Raw genomic sequence first — 16,242 nt, forward strand, 5'->3', positions numbered from 1 at the left:
CTCTCTCTCTCTCTCTCTCTCTCTCTCTCTCTCTCTCTCTCTCTCTCTCTCTCTCTCTCTCTCTCTCTCTCTCTCTCTCTCTCTCTCTCTCTCTCTCTGTAGTTAAACACAACGCTAATGCGTGCGACATTATGTCCATCACGTTTGAAACTATACGTCATGCGTCATAATAGTTCATTCTTCCCAACGAGTCTTGTAGAATTATATATATTTTTCATAATTCTATAAGTATGTGTATAATTTTATAGAATACGTTTTTAATTATATGTCTAATATAATTTAAAAAATATATTTTCTATGAGAAATTACACATCCATATTATTATTATATGTATATAATAAATTTATAATTATATATACATATATAATATATGTATTTATATTTTAACAAATTCTTTTCTTCGTCAGTGAAAAATTAACCAGAGATATAATTCTTTGACCAAACTGACTTTAGTATCGAAGATTCTTAACTTGTGACATTGGTTCTGTAACAGCGTGTTTGTAATGACTTCGTTATGTATACTTTTTAGAAATCTCTTGAAAAGGACACAAAACCAGTGTCGAAACGTCGAGTTAAGAATCTTCGATACTAAAGTCAGTTTGGTCAAAGAATTATATCTCTGGTATTTATATTTCTTATTGTGTAATTTATCCAAATGTAAATCTAAATTTCTTGAGAGTCTAAGATCGATATTTCATTAAATTGTCTGCAGTTGAATGCATTCCAGGAATGTATATTACGTTAACTGTAAAAATATAAAATTGTGAAGTTATTGATAGAAAAGAATTATATCGGGTACAAATGAGAAAAAAAGGACGTGGGCGAATTGAAATCCTGGTAACTTTTATTGAGAGCCGATAGCATCGGGCATATCGTTCGGCATTCGGGCTGATATTTTATAAACATTGATTTGGGAATGCAATTTTTCTCAGGAGCGCCTTCGTTTCACGATCTGACGCGCTGCTTTAATAACGCAACCGGCGCGAGTATTGGTCTCGCATTGTTCGCTTTCACGTTATTCGCGTTCTATCGATCGACACGCGTGTACGATCTCGTATATAATCCGCCCCGTACGACAGTTCAGAATTTCCCGTAAGTGTCTCTTGTTACGCGACGCAAAACCGTGACGTTGAAAAAAAAAATCGGAACTTTAAGAAATTACAAGAGGACACTTCGTTAAGAAATTACGATGATGAATTTTGATGCACGAGGTGTCCTCGAACGGGCAGATACGTAGCACAGTCCCTTGAGAAGCTTAGAATGAATTTTCCATTAGCGAAGATGTTAGGAGAATAGAAAGAAGGGCCATCAATTTATAATCTTTGAACTTTTAACTTTTATACATGAATAACTGAAGCTCTGAAGTTTTGAAATCTCATTTAAATTGAAGCTTACTTAAAAACGTATAGAGATAATTATTATAATATAATATTATTAGTTAGTAGTAAAGCAAATTAAATTGCTCAGGCACTAGTCAAAGGGCCAGAAAATATAACGTTAGTCAGATGTAATTTGGAATTTAATTACAAAGTTATTAATTCTATTTAAAAAATATAGCAAATTAGAAATTCATTAAAAATATTTTATATTATATATTATATCATGTACACTATACACCCTAATCTTCGTTATTAATAACCCAATTCTTAATCAGTTAAAATCGCTACGTTCAGATGTATTATACGTTGCATTTAATCGAATCAGTTTATCACATTTTGGTCCTTATTAGGGTGATTTATGCAATACGAGAGCAAATGCGGAGGAGACTATGTAGAGTTGCGTCATCTCGTGTAACCAGAGAAACGTCAGGAGGAGAAAAAGAGAGAGAGAGAGAGAGAGAGAGAGAGAGAGAGAGAGAGAGAGAGAGAGAGAGAGAGAGAGAGAGAGAGAGAGAGAGAGAGAGAGAGAGAGAGAGAGAGAGAGAGAGAGAGAGAGAGAGAGAGAGATTCTGGAGCACGCGATGGCTTCCGTTCGACCGAAACGCAATTCGTTTCAAAAATATCCACGCTTCGTTGCACGTGTCAGTAACATTGAGCGCGAATGAGGTGAAATCGATTTGCTTGATCCTTCGTCGGTTACGAGATTACGTAGATATTACGTTACGAATGTGTCAATGTAGCAAGAAAAATAAATGTGCCTGTCACGGCTGATTATTGTATTATAGCGCAAAAATATTTCTACAGCAAATATATGTATATATATTTTAAATATGATTTTATTACCTAATTGTTTATTTCATTATCACAATAACTATACAAGATATCGATATAATAATTATGTACGAAATTAATAACATTAATTTATCATTGTAAATTATTTTATAAATTTAGATAATATGAAATAAGTAATTTTTTTCTTTCTCACAATAATTATTTTTCAAGAACTTTCAACGTTTCATTAGTTTGCTTAACTTATGTTTTACAATGTGCTTTACAAATTTGTGAATACTGTACAGAAATAGCACGAACAGTCTTCTTGCTGACGAACAGAGATACCACGTGTCTTTAGACGTTAAATTGAACGTTAAATTGGACATGATTCTCATCTGGCAAATCACATGAATAAAATTCACGTGATTAGCGCGGCGTGATCTGACGCTAAATATATAGAGTCGCGACGATGCGGCCCAATGACCTCCGACATTTTACATATGTATAAAAATATACATATGTGTCGAAAAGATATTTCTTTCCTTATTTTCGTAATTTAATTCGGCAATACGCGCCGAGTCTCGTCCACGTGAGCGCGATCACGAGATTATTTTTAACGATTCCAAATGGACATGCGGCATGCTAAAGTGGCCATAAATAGACGGACATGAGAAATAGACAGACTCCTCAACGAGCTCGAATCGATGAGAGACGAGAAAGAGAGAAAAAAGAGAAAGAGGGAACGGCAACAAGAGAGGAGCCGCGACGTTCCGTTTAAGCCAATCATTCTCTGCATGCGAACTCGTGCACGAGCCGCTTTTCATCAATGAATCCACGCTAAAGTAACGCGCGATAGAGTGCAACAGCACTCTATACTGGTCTATACTTCTCGTCGGGAGACGCGGTCTAAACAAGGCTTGGTCATAATGGATACAGTCGGAAGCGAAATTTCTTTTTATACGAGGTGCTAAAAAGCTAAACTATCATAACGCTGGCCAACATGTACTTTGCAGAACTTACAACGATAATAAATTCTTATATTTTTCGTATGTGAACTTTAAAACTACGTTTTGACACTCGGCCATTCGTTTCATAGACGTTAGCAGATTTTTAATTTCTATAGATCGACTTTAAAAATTATATTATCGTGAAAACGAAAATTTTATCTATTTGCAATTCTTATACATTGTTTAACATATTTTAATAAATTAAATAAAACACACATAACAAAATTTACTTTTAAAAGACATGATTAAAGTTAATATGAGGTAGACATTACAAAATGTTAATTTTTCAGTAAAAACATAAACAATTTACTTCTTAATTTTATTCATTAAAGTAGAATGTAAGAGAGAGACCTCGTATAGTTTTTTAAATCTAATATAATTCCAGGATAAATTCCAGTGTCAAATGAAGTTTTCTTAACGTTTTATCTCTCAAAGCAAACGAGATCGGACATTGTCAGCATTGATAAAACACGTGGATCGTTCGCCAGCGGCTGAGTAATGTTCGCATTAATCTGTCGAGATTAGGACGTACCGTGGCGAAAGTTGCGAGATGTAGGCGGGAAAGTACATTAACGTTATCGTGGAAGTACTTGTTTCTACGTAGGAAAAGGAGAAGGAGGGCGTTGCAGCATCGTATTCTACTAACAATAAGTCTATTCCTGGTGCGTGAGAGGTCACGCGCGATAAAACAAGTCTTTACGCCAAAGTAGAATAAACTTGCGAAACTTATTATAGAGAAGCGTCTCTATAACAAAATCGATGTCTCTACTGTCATTTTTATCCGGTTTTACTAGTTAAAAAAGAACGGTGCATACGAGAGACAGGGTGAATGACATGAGAAAGAGAGAAGATACTTTAATTATTTTAATTAGAATTATATATAAATATATCTATATATATAATGTAATTCAACAAAAACGAAATGTTTAAAACGAGAATAATATTAAAAACAGATTTAACTTTAGCATGCAATTAATTTTGAAAACTTAATATAAATTAATAAAAATCAATAAATACAAATTCTCATTAAAGGAACAGAATTTCGTTAGTTGATCGAATAAATAATCATAATAAAACATATTCATTTGCTATTTATTCATCGAATAAATAATCATAATAAAAAATATAAGACGCAAGACAAATAAGAAGCTATTTCGAGACATGAAAATATCATTATTTCGCATATACGAGTATCTACTTTACAGTATACTTATTAAAGTGTATAAAACACTTTTGTAAAATAAGGTTATTAAGTAATTGTAATTTTATGGATGAACTCTACATCTCATTGTCAGGAGATATATAAAAGGATATACTAAGCACGCTAAGTATTATGAATGGATGAAACCCGATAGCATCGTGATCGCTTCATTGGCGATTAATCATGAATTAGCGGCCCTCGTCGATTCGAGTGGACACTTAACTTTATCGCGCGTTAAGCGCGATTTGTAACAATTATGCGTCAACAGTCGTGAAAAAGCGATCGATACAAGACAAGAAAATCGGGTGTATCCGGTGATATTCTCAAAGTAGAGGCTCGCGCCCGATCTCGAGATATCGTAGAATATATATATATATATATATATATAGATCGTGTTCCCCCGCCTGACTATTTTAGCCCGTCTGACCATAACGTGCTGTCTCCACTTAAGCGTAATTGCTGGCGTTTGATTAATAAATTATTAACATTCTTATAATAATATTACAGATTACGATTGTTATATCGAACAAAAATTAAAAAGATTTTTATTATCTTTTTAATCACAAACATTATTAAAAAATTAATTCAATTTCTACCCAAAGTTTATCATTTCTATTTTCTGTAAATATATTAATAACCGATACTCCAGTTTTTGCAATGATCTAAAATTATAAGGGTGTCTTCCGCAGGGTGTATCGGTTCAGTCTCTTATGTATTTCGGATTTGTCACTCAGAAATGTCTCTGTGCCAAAGGAGAAATGGGACAAATTATTTTTAAAAAATCGCTCCAGGAACGTTCCAAACTTCAACTAGCTAATTTCCCGTCATTTTAATAAATCGTAGGAAAGGGAACCTACGACACTCAAGTGACATCGAATCATTTATCATCGTGAGCCGATGTCTCGAAAGAGTTAAATAGAGAGTGCTGTTGCACGAAGAGTGCCGCCCATTTTGGACAGTCGATCGTAAAATGTATTTCGAAATGCAGCCAATCGTTACTTAGTATTTGGGAGAAATTAATTAAATATGATTATACACATAATTATATACATAATAATTATTATAATTCTTTTGTTAATAATTTATCGAATGAAATATTTAAAATGAGTAGAATATTAAAAACAAATTTAACTTTGCCATGCAATTAATTTTAAAAACTTTGTTAATTAATAAATACAAATTTTCTCATTAAAGGTACAGAATTTCGTTAATTCATCAAATAAATAATCATAATAAAACATGTCCATTTATTATTTATTCATCGAATAAATGATCATAATAAAACATGTCCATTTGTTGATTAATAAATGATAAATTCGTCACGACCAATGGTTATAATATAGTTTTAATGATTTTTTTACTATTATTAATTGCCATTGTCGTTGATAATTTGAGTTGTCGCGGTTATCGTCGGTTTGATTACATTTTATCTGACTACGGCTGCGGTTCACTTGACGCTACAAATAATGCTTCGAAGCATTCCTCTTCTCTTTTCTTTCAATGAAGAAAGAAGGAGAAGAAGAACGCTCCGAAGTATTTGTAGCGTCAAGTGGACCGCAGCCTACGTCCTCGACTAAGTAGTAAGTAGATACGCGTGAAATTCAAGCGCAGGATTACGCAACGTACCGTTTCACGTAGTGTCGCATCTAAAAATGATTGACAGCCGCGAACTCACCGAGTCGCACCTAGCAAAACCCGTTTTTTTTTTTCATTGACAAAGGGAATAAGAGGCTCGACGGCGAGACGTTTATAATTAGCAAACATCTCGAGACTTGAGCTATCGCGAGAGTAACCACTGGACACATCTTCTTGGCACACTACGCTCGACCACGAGGACGCGACCAACAGGTTTTTCGTTAATACATCCAAGTGTATTCGTGACGCGAAACGCTCGTTGCCTTCAATTGCGGGCACACCGGGTGCCCGGGAATTATTTATTACCCCACTATGTGACTAAAGGCATAAAAGGGAGTTACGTTCTCTCTAAATCCGTCTTGCTATCGTCATGAATTCGCAATCTCCATCAGAGCCTTTAATAGACTTTTAATGCAAAGAAAACATTAAACCATAAACACCTCTACGATAAAGAACTAAATACTTTTATCTTTCACAGGACAGCTGTACTACTAAAATCAGATAGATATTTTCTTATTTTTGCAGGGGTGGCACCGTTTACGCGGTGCTATCGTTTTTCATCGATCACGCCCTGAAAAGGAATGTCTTCGTAATGTCCACGTGTTTCTCGCCGGCCTTCAACTACTCCTCATGTTTCATAATTAATAAGAGCACGTCTAATACCTCTTAATGTTACCTGCAGCCGCAGAACGTCATCGATACTCGATATCGACGTCACAGGAGGCGTTGAGAGGAGAGGAATCGTTTACTCTGCACTCGAAATGAGAGCTAGCGAGAGAATATAGATACTCTTGAATGGTTGAGCTATTTTTTAATTAAATTTTTTTTTATTCTTTTCCTGTAAATCCCCAAGAGTGCAAGCGCACTCTTTCCTCTTTCCCTGCCTCCCTTTCATTTTGCTAATAGGCTAGATTATATTCGCAGAATGACGACGGTGCTTATGTCGCATAAAACACATACATGCGCGCACATATGTATACACATACATACAGACAGTCCGAGATGATATTGTTTTCATCGAGATAATTCCCAAGATATTCTAGACCTAATAACATATTCTAGTAAGGGTATTCTCGTTTTCCAGCGCTATTTTTAGCTGAAGGAAGAAAACTCAGCCGCGCGGTTATTATCGGCTTTTACAACGCTAACAACGCTTGCTGTCCTATTTGTTTTGTTGGTTTTATTATATTTTGCTGACGCGAAACGCTTCGATTCTTTATATAAAACCTTTTTAAAACAAACTGTCCTAGTTGAAGTTATTTTTCCCGCTGAGAAAAAAAGGTATATGGACATGGGTTAATCGCGCCTTTTTTTTCTTCTGCTGAAACGGTAAACCGCGCCGATCGAGAATTTGTAATGACTAATAAATTTATTTATATAAATTAATAATAATAAATTTGTATTAAGAGAGAGATATTATATTTCCAACAATAATGTACGAAATGTGCACGCTATTTGATTAACAATTTTGTTAATCTGTCTTTTTTCAAAATCGAGAGACAAATCCCAAAGTTCTAACAAAAAAAATAACAGATATTCGCAAATAATAAATGGTAATTTAGCAACACTTTATGTAGGTGGTTTTCATAAAGTTCCATTAATACCTATATAGAGCCGTTTTCTCATCAATACTGATTATTTTGTAATTAATTCGAAATTGTTTGCTTTTCTTTCAGAAATAATATGACGAATCGTACGGAACGCGCGGACAAAGATTATTCAATTAACATTTCATTGCTTTTAAACGTTCTAACAGTTTTTTTTTCCCTGAAACAATTAAGCGCACCAGTTGTTTCCATTGCAAACAAACAAACGTGGGCGTATCGCGTGCATACCGGCGAGATGCGGGGACCATTAATCGCGAGGCTTTGTGGCGGAATGATCTAATCTCTACTTCTCCAGGAATTTGCAAGAGTTACTGATTAATTTAACTTTACTTTCACACGAGATCATCTTTCTACCGAAGTCCTTAAGTTCTCAGTTAGAATGAAAGCAATATAAGAACCCTAAATAAATAAGTACAAGGTCAACAAGAACGTTCTGAAGCTAGAGAGAGAGAATTCACTCTACTTCTTGTATATATACCGAGGGAGGTCCGATCGCATCGCAATCTCATTCACGGGTGAAATATGAAGAAAAAATGTATTTAATAACATTCAGTTTTAAGAATCCTTAAGATAGAGACTGGCTCGTTAATCAACCGTTACAATCGTATGATTTGGACCAAAACTCGCTTTTACATTAGAAGACAAAATTGTACCGGCGGAGCCGGTTAAACCGACCGATTATAGCAACGATTCGATGCGACCGGCATCCCTGTCATTAGCGGCGCGATCCTCCGACGTAGGAGGGTTGCGATTACGCGCTTACCTCGTTTGAGGGGCGCGACATGCATGACTCTTGGAGGGACCGATAAGAAGGGCGGACCGTGAGACCGCCTCTCATGACACCACGCCGCTACGTTTCAATGCAACCACCGCCGTTCGCGCCTTACGCAGCTGCTATCCTCGCGCGTCCTTCCACTCGTCGTCCTCGTCCACTCGCACCCCCTTCTTCACTGCCGCCCCGTCGACCTCTGCCCTTCCACTTCCGGGACGACCGGCCGCTGCTCTATCTCCTCTCTCCTGCTGCCCTTTTCAGCGTGCGTTCGCTCCCTTCTCCGCTTTCTAGCCTCCGGTTCTCTCTCGTTTCTCGCTCTCGCCCTCGCGACGACACCGCTATATTCGGTCCGCCGGATCTACTTGTTCGCGATGTGTCTCTTTTCTCTATAATAGATTATTGCTGACGCCTCTGTGACAGAGTAACGCTCCACGATGCTCACTTAGCGAGCTTTCGCGCTTCACTGGGCGTTCGTCGGAGTCGGAGGCGAGGTCTAGCCAAAGCCGTCGCTGACGAGGGAGTAGAGACGCGAGAGGATGGACTGTGGAGACTGTGGAGAGACGCGAGGAGAGCCGGCGCGGTGCGCCGCGCGGCGCGACGAGACGCGCGCGTCGGAGAATATTCGCTCGATACCGACAACGGAGCAACGCCGCCGTGAATCCTTACCAATCCTTACTCCGGAATGGTGCGAAGCATCCATTGGTTTATCCCGCGCTCATCACGCGGCTCCTGCGTGCTCCAGGACGTCTCGACGCCGGCGTTTAATTTCAACGCCACACCGTTGAATTAGTCTCGTGCGGTTTAGATGAACGCTTATGCGCCTGAGTTTTTGCAACAGAATTTTTATTCATGAATATATAAAGTATATACAATATGAATATTTAATATAAATATGTATAATGAATAAAGGATATGTATATGTATCCTTATAAATTTTATACAAATTATGTAAAATTTATGTAAAACTTATAATTTATAATAGGATATATAGTCTTATTAAAGGAGAGAATGATTTAATGGTGATATATTCTCTTTTTTTGGCCCGCATGATCTATTTAATAATGATTGATAATTTTCGCAAATACGGAATCGATCTAGGTTGAGATTTAGTAAATTTAGGTTCGATTCAAGTATCAAGTATCTCCAAATTTTGTATAGCGTCCTAATCTTGTTTGCATACATTATTATTTTATTAATTCAAACTTTATAACTCGTACGCGTTATTATTTAGGTTTTTCGAGATGTATCACGCGCTTATCGGTAAACAATTTGTCGGAAAAAAAAGAAAAAAAACAAGTAAATGCAATTATAAATTCATTGTACTCGTTATATAAAATATTATTTTCGATGCAGCCGCTTTTTTCTTCTCACCAGCGATGCAGTTGACACAGTTTTCTGGATCAATTTGCTGCAAGAAGTGTAAATAACGTAAGCAATCGCAATCACGTTTCGTACGGGATGATTGATGAATTACTTTGATTAGTTTTCGTCTTCTCGCAGCCGCCTGTTTTTTTTCGTTTAAGGATTTAAGGACGGGATTTTACTTCTTTGTTCCACGGGGGTCCTTCTTTCTAAGGGATTAAAGTAGTTTATTCAATTAAAGTCGTCTATTCGGAAAACGACGTCGCGTACGAACGCTACATGTACATATGCATATATATACCGTGTGTACAAATGTATACATATAAATATATAAATGCGCGTTATTTGTATATCATTATATAATACATCGTCGACTTTCCTCCTTATCCCCCTTTCTGTCTCGGTTTTAGAGCCTATAGGCCAGAAAATGCGTTATTTGGTTCATAGAAAACAACAGTGCGCGACATACATTCGGAAAAAATGTACAACAATTTATCAATCAATACATATGTATACATATATATCTATATATCTATATATATAGTTATTAACAAATAACATATGAAAAAGAGCTCGGAATGCTCTAATGTGGGCTGATAAAGTAGCGATAGAAGATGGTCGCGCACACCCCGATGGCGATTGGAATCAACCAGGACCACCAAGAACTGCAATTGCCAATCATCACATCACGATGCAGTATCGACTATTTACATATAACGATTCTTAAAAAGGGAAACTTTGTCAGTTTCCAATAAATATGAATTTAGACAGTATGAACACGTTCACATTTGATTTTATTCATGCAGGTGTTAAATGAATTAAAATCAAACTGATGTATTTTGTCTATAAGTTTAGCGAGACTTTAAAAAGACATATTGAAACAAGGAGAAGCTAGTATACTAAAAATTAAATTATTATTATTATTAAATTATTTGTATCAAAAAGCCATAGTTCTCCGGAAAATCACGCTTAAAAAAGATCTATTTTCAGTCACAAATAACAAGTATTTCAAATGTAAAACTAGACTTCCTAACATAATGCTAAATATTAGCATTGCAAAAGAAAGCATTAGCATTGCTAAAACTACTTTCAAAGCATGGAAACTTTAACTAACAAAAGAAAATATCGTATTCTTGGAGTTACATAATAAACAAGCTAATGAAAAATTTTGTGATTTTACTGTGATAAAAGACAAGTATACAAAATACTCAGCTTTAATAATCATTATTATTACACATCTGCACGGCACAAGTGCAAAAATATCCAAATCAGATAACGTTAGATAAAGTATTATGACATCACCTTTATTGAAAGCAAGTTTCTATATTCATACTGTCTTTGTAGAATAATCAAAATTAAAGAAAGTTAAGAAGAGAGAGAGGAGTTACTTATGCTAATGGAAAATTTAGAATTGGCTGTGAAACTGGAAAATTTAGGGATGGCTGTAAAAATGGAAAATTTAGGAATAGTTGAAACTGGAATTGTTTTGTCAAAGAAAATAATTTTCTGGAACATTAAAAAAGTATGATTATTCTGAAATACTGAAACGTGTTAGAGAATTGTTAGAAGAAAGTTAGAGTCATGTTCTTAAAATAGCAGGATAGGAAAATGGAAATGAGATCATACCTAGGATTGTCTTCATTTCCACTAGACCAGTTTTTACCCTTCTTTCCGCTATCTTTCGTCCTGTCTTCCTGAAATACAAATAATTGACAATAAGAAGAAAAAAAAATGCAAGAGTAATATATAAGACGTGACTTGAAATTAAAAATTAAAAATTAATTCTTACTTCTACCAGCTTTCCGATTTTGTACGATTCCATCATTTGTCTCGCATCAGTCGAATGTCCGATATCCTCGAAAGGTTCAGTAGCGTCGCGTCCACTTTGCTCCAGGAGTACCTCCTCGCCACCGGGATGCTATTACAGAAAATTAACGCATTAGATTAGTTCCAACACAAAATATGCATGTATTTTGAATAAGAAAGACTAAGAAGATTTAGATTCTCATTGAATTTGATTCAAAGATACACAAGTCGGTGTCTAAAGTTTCTCTCTTTTTTTTTAATATTTGCGGGAGGGAAAAAACTGTAACCTCATTGAGGAACGGAGCGACATTGTAGACGTTATTGTGAATGATGATCCACGTATCCTGGGAGGTGTCGGTGTGCTTCGCTACTTCCGCCCGGGTGAAGAGCTTGCCGGTTGAAGTAGCAGCGGCCGCGGTGTCATCCTTAACCTCCTTAGCTGCCATCTCGTCGGTTAGCGGGTCTCGATCCTCCCCGTCGCCGATTCCGCTACGTCGGAGCTAAAGATCACTGTTCTCCAGCAAACAATCCACGTAGATTGACTCAGCGTTTTTTCTCACGCTTTCGTCACAATCGTCACCGACACGCGCGTTAGACCGTCAACCAACGACTAATGCTCTAGGGCCTCTAGGCTCTAGTGACGCAGGTGACGCTCAGTCAATCAGCTCAGTGACGCTCGCGGTGGTTGGTTCGCGAAGATGCCGCGGCGCCGTGCTGCTCCGGACTCCGGGCCCCGGGCGACACGATTGTGACGATCGTCGTCGTCGTCGTCGAATGACCGGTTTACATGAGAGTACGCGTAAGCCGCACTTTCTACACCTAAGGCCAGCTGTTCTGTTAAAAGGGCGGCAATTTCCAACGTCTGTTAACCTATCGAAATAGCCAACTTCTATTGATTATTTAACAGACGTTGGAAATAGTGGACCTTTATGTCCGTTTTTACTAATACGGATTAAACTTTTAATCTCGGTTTAATTTACTTTTTATCTTTTTCTAATTCCTAAGAGGAAAGATATGAAACATGTAGCAAGTTCAACTATAATGTCCATTTCTACCAATGCCAATTAATTAACTTTAATCTCTAAAGTTAATTAATCGGCATTGGTAGAAATGGACATTATATCTATTTCTATCAATGCAGATTTTAACTTTAATTTCTGTTTAATTAATTTTTTATTTTTTGTTCTAGTTATAAGAATTAATTAGAAAAAGATAATAAGTAAGTTAAACAGAGATTAAAGTTAAGGCCGTGGCACATAGAAAAACTTAAGCAGTAAGGAAATCAACGGTAGTGCTGGTCTACAACCTTGCTTTAAAGGGTATTTAAGCTCTAAGCCGTAAGAAATTGACCAATCACAGCGGAATGTGAGGAGAATACTCGACTGTGATTGGTCAATTTCTTACGGTTTAGAGCTTAAATACCCTTTAAAGCAAGGTTGTAGACCAGCACGTATGGATTCGCTACTGCTTAGGACCGTGCCTTAAGTTCTTGACTGTGATTGGCTGATTTGCTTACTGCTTAAATTTTTCTATGTGCCACGGCCTTTAATCTACATTGGTAGAAATGTACATAAAAAGAACAAGCCTCTCTAGAAAGAGATAGATGTATACAGAGTGTCTCTTAATTTGCCCCCATTACAATGTACCCTAATTGCATAGCATACTACCTCTTCATCAGAAAGAAATTGAAAAGTTTTGAATGTTTTTTTCCGAAGCTTAACGAAGGAAGTATTAATTATAAGTATATATAAGATTAGCGCGTAAAATACAATAATCTAAATTTATACAATGTAAATTATGTTTTTAACATGTATAATATGTAAAATACAATAATCTAAATCTATTGATACAATGTAAATTATATGTTTAACATTATGTCTTTATGTCATCTATTTAAATAATGAGTATATCTATCATCGGAGGGGATAAGCAGACTCATATTTCGTTAGAAATATCGGAAATATTTTGTTTGCAATTTTATTTTCAGTGTTATTTTAGTTTGGGCACAATTTTTAGAATGCCAGGAAAAATTAAGGGGTTTTAAGGATTTTGATTTTATATCTGTGATAAAAAAAAATAAATATTATGTGCATATTATGTGTGTATTGCAACTGTGAGCTAAGCAATACTGCTTTTTATTGTTTAAAAGCTCACAGGTCAGCTGATCAGCTAAATAATCATATTTCTATATATTGGTCACTATCGAGCTAGTCGAGGATACGCTGATGATTTTCACAGGATACGTGAATTTTACTTTGTTTTGTTATTTTGGGTGGAAAGTTGGATTATTTAAAAGAATCGCGACAAATTAATGATAAACATATTGCAAATCTGCGTTTTCTGACAGGTGGTTTCTCTCAAATTTTCGCGATTACTCTTGCTTATATACATTAGGGATTAGTTTAGTCGTTAATTTAATTAAAAAATTCGAAAAAAAATATTCTTGTTCTCTATCCCTCAATTTATATTATACAAAACGATTTCGTGTCTGACGGCAAGAAGTCCGAGGGACTCCGAGGTGGTACGCGGTCGCTTCATGGGATACAATCCAAGTGTAATCGAACACGATGAAAACAAATAATGGTATAAACCGGTTCTCGTTTGAGTGTCTCATTGTCAGACCTCCCATGACCTCCGCCCTCCGCCGCTCCGCCTAATTCGATACACGCGTCCTCGCGACGTCGGACGCCCGGAGGCCCGGACGCGTCGAATGGTCGAGTATTGTATACCTCGCGTTTCGATTCGCGCCACAACGTCCTCGACGGATGCGGTCACGCTCACGCATTGCTTACGCACGTTTTTTCAGGTGACAGATCCAATTAAGCGCGAAGCGATGCTGGCTCGTGACAACACAGCGCGGCATACCATCGAGGATCCGTCATGTCGACCTGATGTGAGCGATGTTTACTTGTGAAGGGAAACAAAGGTGGAGAAGAAAGCAAGAAAGTACCCCGACAGCCAAACATGAATCTCGCCGATCGCGTTCTGGTGCCATTGCTACTTATTTCTACGTTCCTCGCGTCCGCACGGTGCGAACTCATAACGCTCAGTGTAGTCAGTGCGTTAAGTGGTTTAGGTTATTTCGCGTACGACAGGTACAAGTGCCGGTATCAGGAATGCTGCACGGACGAGTACATCAAGCCTGACTTAGACAGTGAGTGCGAATAATTTTTCTTCTTAAGAAAAGGAAGCTTAGATTCTCGTATCTCCATTAAATCGAATTGAAGACGTCTTTTCAATCCGATGAAAGACTCGTGTGTCTGGTGGATTTATTATTTTCATTAAAACTAATTTGATTTCTATGATTTCCTGTCATTTATTTTCTTTAATATCCTGTCGTACGATTGTCGATGACCATTAGATTTTATATTTAATTATCTATTTGTGGTATATTGTACTTATATATTAAGAAGGAACCTTTCTATTTGCTAATTAACTAAGGGTACAATTGTTTTTTTTTTTAATAGAGATCTAGCTTTGAGTGATTAGTATCTTTGTATTTTTCAATAATAAGAATAGCATATTTTTTACTAAATAAATTTCTTTATTTAATGAAAAATAAGAAATTAATTTTGAAATTCTGCAAGGAATTTAATCGTATTGTCTGTAAGACTTAATATTTTTATGTAATTCCCTATACGATATTAAGATAGAAATAAAAGGACTATAATATATATAATAAAAGAATTATTGGAATTATAGGATTAGAATACATGCTTACCGCTAAGTTATACGGACAACAAATTGCTCGTGAAACAATCATAAATGCACTGCGGGGCCACTGGGAAACTCACAATTCGCCCAAGGCATTGGTAATGAGTTTTCATGGTACGCCAGGAACTGGCAAGAACTTCGTGGTGCAGATGATTGCGAGAGCTTTTTATAAAAACGGTATGGAGAGCAAGTATTTCCACTTTTTCAACGGCCGCAATGATTTTCCTCTAGAACGAAAAGTAGATGAGTACAAGGTACGTTCAAATATATATAATTTATTGTAATATACGAAAAGAAAATAAAAATGTAATAGACAACTTCTTTTTCTAGGAAGTTTTGTATAAAATTATCTCCAACGGCCTGCAAGAGTGCGAGAGGTCGATGTATGTATTCGACGAGGTGGACAAAATGCCGGAGGGCCTGCTGAACATGCTGGTTCCCTTTCTCGACTACAACAGCTATCGCAAATCCACCAAGACAGGAGAATCCATGTATCAGAACAAAGCTATTTTTATATTTCTCTCGAATACCGGCAGCACACAGATAGTGCAGCATCTCACGAACCTGTGGGAAAGGGGCAACAATCGGGAGGACACGCAATTGCAGGATTTCGAGAAATTGATAGCCGACGGAGCGTTCAGTGAGAAGGGTGGTTTCTATCACAGCGACACTATACAGACCAGTGTGATCGATCATTATGTGCCTTTTCTACCTCTTGAGGAGGTGCACGTTAGAAAATGCTTGGCAAGAGCTTTCACCGAGCGAGGGGTCAATCCAAAGGATGAGATGATAGAGGAGGCGCTATCGCACCTGACCTTTGGCCCCGAGCCGCATAATCTGTACTCGATGGCCGGCTGTAAGAGGATAGAACAGAAAGTTGCCGCGATTGTGTATCGTAAACGATCGGAGACCAAAACTATTGAGAGTGATTGAGATAATTTGAAACACTCGAATTGTTAATAAAAGTAAAAATATTGAGACACTATCG

At 36.7% G+C, this 16,242-nt stretch overlaps 3 protein-coding genes across 7 annotated transcripts in view; 1 reads left to right on the plus strand and 2 right to left on the minus strand.

The window, feature by feature from the left end:
- LOC139776367 (b(0,+)-type amino acid transporter 1) overlaps positions 1-8,895 on the minus strand; it is a 23,340-nt gene extending 14,445 nt beyond the window's left edge. Inside the window, exon 1 of one of the 3 annotated variants that reach the window (XM_071712940.1) lies at positions 8,364-8,874. In XM_071712940.1, coding sequence (XP_071569041.1) covers positions 8,364-8,388 — 25 coding nt within the window. In that variant the 5' untranslated portion in view covers positions 8,389-8,874. Of the gene's footprint in view, positions 1-8,363 lie in introns of all 3 variants that reach the window. The other 2 variants (XM_071712942.1, XM_071712943.1) reach the window with 2 other exon arrangements.
- Positions 8,896-10,204: 1,309 nt separating this feature from the next.
- Positions 10,205-12,231, minus strand: Cyt-b5 (Cytochrome b5). Its single transcript, XM_071712956.1, has 4 exons — positions 11,828-12,231; positions 11,524-11,652; positions 11,361-11,428; positions 10,205-10,399 (listed from the first exon to the last, which is right to left on the minus strand). The coding sequence occupies exons 1-4, from the start codon at positions 11,984-11,986 to the stop codon at positions 10,318-10,320; spliced, it is 438 nt and encodes a 145-aa protein (XP_071569057.1). The 5' UTR covers positions 11,987-12,231; the 3' UTR covers positions 10,205-10,317.
- Positions 12,232-12,244: 13 nt separating this feature from the next.
- LOC139776371 (torsin-like protein) lies at positions 12,245-16,234 on the plus strand. Of its 3 annotated transcripts, none has more exons than XM_071712953.1 (4): positions 12,245-12,333; positions 14,347-14,694; positions 15,243-15,508; positions 15,585-16,234. In XM_071712953.1, the coding sequence occupies exons 2-4, from the start codon at positions 14,505-14,507 to the stop codon at positions 16,185-16,187; spliced, it is 1,059 nt and encodes a 352-aa protein (XP_071569054.1). In that variant the 5' UTR covers positions 12,245-12,333; positions 14,347-14,504; the 3' UTR covers positions 16,188-16,234. The 3 variants fall into 3 exon arrangements, with proteins under 3 accessions (XP_071569054.1, XP_071569052.1, XP_071569053.1); XM_071712951.1 differs by lacking the exon at positions 12,245-12,333 and adding an exon at positions 14,116-14,253; XM_071712952.1 differs by lacking the exon at positions 12,245-12,333 and having other exon boundaries at positions 14,260-14,694.
- Positions 16,235-16,242: the final 8 nt, after the last annotated feature.

Source organism: Temnothorax nylanderi, unplaced genomic scaffold (genome assembly GCF_030848795.1).
Source record: "Temnothorax nylanderi isolate EJ_2023f unplaced genomic scaffold, tnyl_v1.0 TNYL_tig0118_pilon, whole genome shotgun sequence".
Lineage (NCBI taxonomy): Eukaryota > Metazoa > Arthropoda > Insecta > Hymenoptera > Formicidae > Temnothorax > Temnothorax nylanderi.

What these genes read in the sequence shown, in the direction of transcription:
- Cyt-b5 (XM_071712956.1), bottom strand. Translation starts at nt 11,986, where the DNA reads ATGGCAGCTAAGGAGGTTAAGGATGACACCGCGGCCGCTGCTACTTCA. An exon ending in TCGCTCCGTTCCTCAATGAG is followed by an intron (nt 11,653 to 11,827) that starts GTTACAGTTTTT and finishes TTTCTGTAATAG; the next exon opens with CATCCCGGTGGCGAGGAGGT. An exon ending in AAATCGGAAAGCTGGTAGAA is followed by an intron (nt 11,429 to 11,523) that starts GTAAGAATTAAT and finishes TTTGTATTTCAG; the next exon opens with GAAGACAGGACGAAAGATAG.
- LOC139776371 (XM_071712953.1), top strand. Translation starts at nt 14,505, where the DNA reads ATGAATCTCGCCGATCGCGTTCTGGTGCCATTGCTACTTATTTCTACG. An exon ending in CATCAAGCCTGACTTAGACA is followed by an intron (nt 14,695 to 15,242) that starts GTGAGTGCGAAT and finishes TTGGAATTATAG; the next exon opens with GATTAGAATACATGCTTACC. An exon ending in GAAAAGTAGATGAGTACAAG is followed by an intron (nt 15,509 to 15,584) that starts GTACGTTCAAAT and finishes TTCTTTTTCTAG; the next exon opens with GAAGTTTTGTATAAAATTAT.